A 7,079-nucleotide genomic window follows, 5' to 3' on the forward strand; every position below is an offset into this window, starting at 1 on the left:
ATTGACAGGTCTCTACCAGAGACGTATACGGCGTCTCTACGTCACTCTTTAGCAGGATAATAAGAGCGATGAGGTAATCTCATTATTTATGGTTAATAATTCCAGTAAACTTTGATTTAGCCACCAATGTTGACAAAAGACAAAACCATGTCTTGGAAAGTATTTAATGAATAAAATAGACATGTGACATACAGCCAGAGGAAGAGGATCAATGCAGGATCAGTTTTCAATCAAATCCCACATTTCTCTCCGTCTGTTATTTTAACAACCAAAGACTGTTTTCTCCCCGTGCTCTATCGCTGGCTCTTCTTTCATCCTCCTGCTTCCTTTCTGCTGGCTAACATGACAAACTCTGCCTGTGAAAATGTCTCCTCTGATTTCTTTTAGCAGCTTTAAACTTTTATGTTTCCTTACTAACTTCTTCCAGAGCTTTCAGCCACATCACACAGCCTTCATCAGCTACTGGGGTTTGCTCAGATATTGTGTTGAAGCAGCACTGCAGTAAATCCATCTTCAGAGTTTGAGATATTCTGACTTGTCGTCTCAAGTACAGGTGGAGCGAACACATTGGATCCTGCATTTCCCATGATGCAACTCATCTATCAGCGTGCTCCTCTAATGAGAAGCGTCTTCTAAACCATCTTGTGTCACAGATCTGCAGCATTTTGTTGATGCCATCATCATATCTCAGAGATGTGCATCTTTGTGGAATCCTGAAACTGAAACATCCATTCTGTAAGACGATGAATGAGCTCCACACGTGTTCACGTACTCTATTATACTCAACGGTATTACTGTGCTGTGAGTATCTGCTTCTCTTCTTGCCCTTTCTGTCCATATCCAGTTCGGTTTTTGAATTCCATTCTGTTCTCAGGATGAAACATTTTCCCAGAGGGGATCAGCTCCGTCTCAGCTCATCTCACTTTCTTTCTTTTTTTAAATCAAAAAATTCCTCTGAGGTTGAGCAGACAAGCGGGTTAAAATTGGGACTCCAACAATGGATCCATCTGTAGCCGGCTACCTGGCGGTGCTAATCCACAACATGATGGAGCTGTGACAGATGGATGGCGGCACCGCGGGAGACTTCTTTAAACCCGGGGGATCGTGAGCGTACGAGTGTGACATGAATAGAAGTGAGAAAATGATGCAGGTGAGACGCTCACACGGGAGCAGCACCGAGCCACGTGTGCTCTCACATGTGTACAGTGTGTGTCTTCAGAGTTCTGATGTGTAACCTCACAGAGAAGGAGAGAAACATCGGGTTTCCTGTTCTCATCTTAACTTTCTCCTTCTGTCTTTGCGTTCGGTGGGCTCGTACACGTGCGTCAGATTCATCCCTCCTAACTTCAGAGGACCGGTGTAAACACGTGCGTTAATGAGCGAGCGTCCCGGAGACATTAGCATAACGAACCACTCAATAATACCACATAAGGCCACGCTTCCTGCCTCATATGTCCAGAAGTGAACTTCACACTGACATGAAGACATAAAGAAAAATATATACTTTTCAACACCTTCAGCACTGGAATAAAGTAAATAAAGGGATTATACAAAGACGACCAACTTACTTATAGATGCTTTCGAAAAAGGAGGATTTAAAAATCTACATGTGAGAGTAAATATATTTACAAATGAAATGATTTACAGGATCTTCATTCAACCTTCGCTTCTTTATAAAGCTTTTAATACTTGACTTGTTTCCTGAGAGGGTTTGTATAAAGGTAATAAAGTAGTCTCATGCATATCTCATGCATATGAGATATGAGTTTACAGTTATTACAATCGCTCCTCGGCGTGGTGGAGGTGGGGTTATGGTTGTTTGACTGTTACAGTCGTTGTCTTTCTCATTCTTCACAGTTCATTTTGTTCGTACGCCGTCTGGAGGTTCGGAGAATAATACAACAAACAGTGTGTTGAGCACTAACACCTTCGTATGGAGGCTCACGCTACGGAGCCAAGCGCACACAAATATGTATAAACAAAGATTAAGGCATTCAAAAGAAGCCTGATTACACTCCTCACTGATTCTATCGTATACAGAGAGAAACTATCCTTTAATTCGGGCATAATTGAAGTTGTTTTGCAGCTTGACATGTTCATATTGTGCTGCTATACAATGGCATCAGAAGCCAATTTTAGTCCAAAAAAGGATTTTCTAAAGCAAATTGCTCCAAAGTAATGAAATATACAATCCATCAGTGGAAAACTCGTTTAGGATAACAGCACATATTGGTGAGTGTGGCAGGTTTTCCTAAATCCCTCGAACAAGCCAAACTCTTTATCTCTAAACCTGCTCATAACACACACACTACTAGAAGCTCTCACCTCTGTTGGTGTTTTCGATGAAGCCGTACTTCGGCGGACTGACGAGCCAAACCAGCAGGTCCTTCCTGGGCGTGTCCAGGTCCGACACGATGATGTGATTGGTAGACAGCAGCACTCGCCCGCCTTCCTGGACCTGAACCGCAAAATACTGAAATGAGCTTTTTTTGCCCCACGGACCGTATTTACACCGATGATGCTGCAGACAGCGGGTCGGCTTATCGTAACGGATCACAACATATCAGAAGAGCTTTTGTTTCCACTACCTGCTAACTACAAACTCTCTCCAGATGTGTTTGATGCCTCTAAATGTCTAAATGTTTGAGGATGGCCTTTGTAATAATGGGTCCAACATGCTCTTATACAGTAGAGCAAAGTCTCATTTACATTCCAGTTTAGTGGGTAAATAATGACTTTCGTAAATGTACTTTGTTACTTCTGAGGGCCAGGCTCTCTGAGGGACATGTGTGTATAGAGGGTTTTGCTCGGCTTCATTTGTCTCGTTAAAAACAGTTTCTGAATTAAAAACAACCTCTGAAGAGTATTTTTAGGATTTCAGTCTCTTATGAGCAGACAGAGTAACAGAGGGGACATAACTGTGCAGTTTGTTTGTGCGTTTATGTTCAGTTACAGCCATAAAACTGTAATATTATAAACATTAGGATCATTTCAGAATCGGGCCCGTGTGTGTGTGTGTGTGTGTGTGTGTGTGTGTGAGACCACCTTGATGCCGCTGCGGACCGTGACCGTCGGCGGCTGTCTGGGCGCGGAGGAGATGGTGATGGTGCACATCTGGTTGTCAAGGCGGTTGTTGTCGGCGTCGTACACGACAAAGTGGAAGATGTCGGTGACCGGCTGGCTGCCCGTCTCTAAGGAGGTGACGTACCTGCAGACGGAGACGTCGGTTAGTGTTGATTTGATGTTGTTTAATAACTAATTTGTTTGATCCAATAAATCTCCGCTAATGAAAACATAAATATGTCTAATCCTGGACGGATAAAGAGGACTTGGAAAGAAAAGCATTGGTGCTCCCGCTGCCATGCAGCTGCTAATCTCTTCAAAGCACTAATAACATTCAAACACTCTCCTCTAATCCCATTTAATTCTCATAAAACAATTCCCCGGCTCTTGTTTGTACGAGCCCGAACGCCACGGAGAGAGAAACTAATACGACCCCCCCCCCCCTGGATGATCGTCCTGCGCTGGAGCTAATCAGGGCCTGCGTTATGCAAATGAAGCAGTTAGAACGTGAATATTTATATTTCATGTCCTCTCAGATGGGGCCTCGGTACCTCGTGCAGGTAATTTCAGAGTGATGCTAATTGGCATCAGGCTGAGTCACTGAACGTGTGTGTGTGAAGGTGGGGGGGGGGGGGGTATTAAATGATTTCCAGCTAATTAGTTTGTTTTCTTGCTGGGTTTCTGCTGGTAATGTTCGCACTCGTCTCGTGAGGAGACGCGTTAGATTGAAGAGAAACTCAGCGAGCTATTACCGCCTCTTCCTCTGTGGTGCTGTCGAGGGGAACACGCTCCCCGCCCACTCCGGCTGCAATCTCACAAATTCATCATGACTGAAGAACCCTCAGAGCTACTGAGTTTTCTGTGCAACAACTTTTAACTTTTCTGAGCAACATCTACTGACTTTTCTGGGCCCGTTTTCTCTCTTCTTTATTAGAAGCTCTCACATCCCGTCGGTACCTCAGAGAAACCTAAAGCCCATCACTCCTCTCTGCTCTTTTCTTTATTCTACGTGGTTTAACTTTCTTTTGAAGGATTCCTAACTCTCCTTTGGGTTTTTAATGTTATGAAACACTTTTAACACACACTGGATAAACTCATCATGGCTGCAGGTTTAAGGTAAAGTCACCACGAGGGAGCTGTGAGCAGAACTCCTTGAGCATTTCTTTTATTTTTACTGAAGAACTTAAAAAAGCGCTAACTCACTCTCCTCCCTCCCATGGACCCTCGTGAACCTTCACTGCTTATACAACGACTGCTTCTGGGCGTTTGAAAGTCATTTTTGGTTAATAGCTGCGGTATTTTTGCTGATATTCTGTTTTTATAAGCCTCTGAAGTAGAGTGAAACCATCATGGGGAACTGAAACCAAGGATGTTGTTTTGGGCGATTTTCATCGCAAATGTTTAGACTCTCGCCTTTAACGATAACTTCCCAATCGTAACAGCTATTCCACAAGTACCAGGAAAAGTCCAATACTTGAGTCCTTGAAGCGCTCTCCATGTTTGCATGGACTCATTCTGCATCGTCTCTTGAAGCTCAGCAGACGGCCTGCCGTCCCTCCTACCTGATCCTGTGCTCGCTGACGTCCTCCATGGTGAAGGAGGAGTACTCCCTCAGCTCCTGGTGCTTCTGCTGCGACTCGCTCCGGGTCAGGATGCCGTACATCGGCACCGACACCAACTGGATCTGGATCTGCTCGTCTGGGGACGTGTTGTCCTACGAGAGACACAAAGTAAGAGCTTATATCTATATCTAAAGGTATAAACATGTTGTCTCCTCCTCAAAGCATCGATAACTCTCTCCTCTCTCCTCTCTCCCCGATGAACTCACGGTGTAGGCCAGGTGTGAGCGTCTGATCACGGTGCTGCTCTTCTCGCCCACCTCCAGTGACAGCGTGGCCCCCAGGTCCCGCCGGGGGCCGTCGCCCCCGGCGCCCAGCACCGCCACCTGCACCGCCGTGGTCGCCATGGAGATGCCGTCGCTAACGGAGAAGGTGATGGTGTCGTCCCGGTCGCTGAGGCCGGCGTGCCGGTAGAGCAGCACGTTGCGGGTGACGTCGCTGAAGGTGAAGATGTCGCCTGACGGGACGGAGAAGGTGTGAACGCAGGTGAGTGTGTGTGTGTGTGTGTGTGTTTCTGGTTTGAGTCCCTGTAGCCTGTTTCTGTGCAACAACTTCTAAGTTTTCTGTGCAACAAATATTTAGTTGTCTGTGCAACAACTTCTGAGTTTTCTGAGCAACAACTTCTAAGTTTTCTGAGCAACTATTTTCCTGCTGAACGTCCACTTTGTCTTGTGCTCAGGCAGTAGTTGTGTCCGTGTCATGTGACTCGTCTCACCGTTGGCCATGCTAGTGTGTGAGTTGCCGTCGGTCTTCACCAGCTCTCCGTGGACGGGAGCCTCCACCAGCTCGAACTCCAGCTCGTCTGGAGCCGTGTCAGCATCACTCACTGCCAGCTGCTGACCGCCTGCACAGACACACACACACACACACACACACACACACACACACACACACACACACACACACACACACACAAAGAAGAAGGAGTGTTAAGAGAGATGAAGCAGGAGAAGGAGAAACCTAACTGTCTGTAGCAGACTGTAAACACACACACAGCTCTTTCTCTCCAGCATGGTGTTGCTCATCAGGGTCATACTTCAGAGCTCATTACCTCACAGAGACCAATTCATCACTCACTGGACCGCTTCACCACAGGCTGTCGTATCAGAAGTGTGTGTGTGTGTGTCTCTTCTTCTCTTACCTATGGAGGCCTGTCCTCCCAGGCCGACCTCCAGCAGCGGGTCCAGAACCTGAAACACCGGCGGCTGCTGATGGTTGGACAGCAGCAGGACGGCAAAGTCCAGCTCAGGAGTGGTGTGTTCACCGTCCGACACTGTGAGCCACCGAACAACAGAGAGAGTCAAACACGCAGAACACAGGAGAATAATGAGAGAATCAAAGAGCTTCTAAAACAAACAAACACCTCCGATGCTAATTATCTCCGCAGCTCTTTAACGGAGGAATATTTTGAATCACTAAACACAAGATTATTAATACAAGAAAAAAAACAAAACACGATGATCACAGGAGCTGTTCATTAAAAGTCTCCCAAGAATAAATGAACCAAACTGCTTTAACAATTCATCAGAGATTTAGGTGGAAACTTGTCACACGCTTCAAATGTTTGTAGCTTAATTGGCTCTGTTTGTCACACGTGTCTACACGTGACATCAAATAATACTCCCCAAGAAAGTACAACAAGCCAATTACCCCATTCAGATATAAAAAGATCTATATTATATATATATATATATATATCGCCTTATTGATTTATTTCATATCCATATTTCTTTATTTATCTGTAAAAGTGAAATTATGTTAATTTATCAGTGGAATATTGATCTGCATAGTAACGATCAGGAGCCATTATTGTAGTGTTGAGGGAAGGGAACTGTATTTTTCACAGTTTCAATTTAAATGTTGTACTTTTTAATAGTGAACTAACAGAGGAAGTCCATGGAGAGGATATAAGGACCATATTTATACTTTTTACATTATATTTACGTTTTTCAATTTGAAGAGTTTATAATTGCGTCTACTTATTGTAAATACTGCCTGTGGAAAATTGCCCCAAATTTCAATTTATTTCAAATTATTTTCCAATTTTGCAACTCTAGCTGCAACTAACGAGTTTTGCATTTCCATTTAAGTCTTCAATTACTTTTTCAAAGAACAGTCCAAAACAGAAACACAAAATAATGTAATGAGAAAACAGAGAGAGGCATCAAATCATTGCATTTCAGATGCTGAACTGGAGAAGGATCGGCTCTTTACTGAAGAATTCTAATGATCAACTAATCAACTGGCTAATCATTTTCAGCACAACATCTCCCCGTGAAATGTGAGATGTAGTGGATAGAAATGTGAGATGTAGTGGATAGAAATGTGAAATGAAGTGGATAGAAATGTAAGATGTAGTGGATAGAAATATGAGATGTAGTGGATAGAAATATGAGA

The 7,079-nt window shown here is 44.2% G+C and overlaps 1 protein-coding gene across 1 annotated transcript in view; it reads right to left on the minus strand.

Moving 5' to 3' along the window:
• fras1 (Fraser extracellular matrix complex subunit 1) overlaps positions 1-7,079 on the minus strand; it is a 216,861-nt gene that overhangs the window by 40,267 nt on the left and 169,515 nt on the right. The window contains exons 35-40 of the mRNA XM_031870528.1: positions 5,824-5,955; positions 5,398-5,526; positions 4,892-5,139; positions 4,626-4,777; positions 3,046-3,208; positions 2,326-2,458 (exon numbers count right to left, since the gene is read on the minus strand). Coding sequence (XP_031726388.1) covers positions 2,326-2,458; positions 3,046-3,208; positions 4,626-4,777; positions 4,892-5,139; positions 5,398-5,526; positions 5,824-5,955 — 957 coding nt within the window. The remainder of the gene's footprint in view (positions 1-2,325; positions 2,459-3,045; positions 3,209-4,625; positions 4,778-4,891; positions 5,140-5,397; positions 5,527-5,823; positions 5,956-7,079) is intronic.

This window comes from Anarrhichthys ocellatus, unplaced genomic scaffold, assembly GCF_004355925.1.
Source record: "Anarrhichthys ocellatus isolate YVR2014 unplaced genomic scaffold, GSC_Weel_1.0 scaffold53, whole genome shotgun sequence".
Taxonomy (NCBI): Eukaryota; Metazoa; Chordata; class Actinopteri; order Perciformes; family Anarhichadidae; genus Anarrhichthys; species Anarrhichthys ocellatus.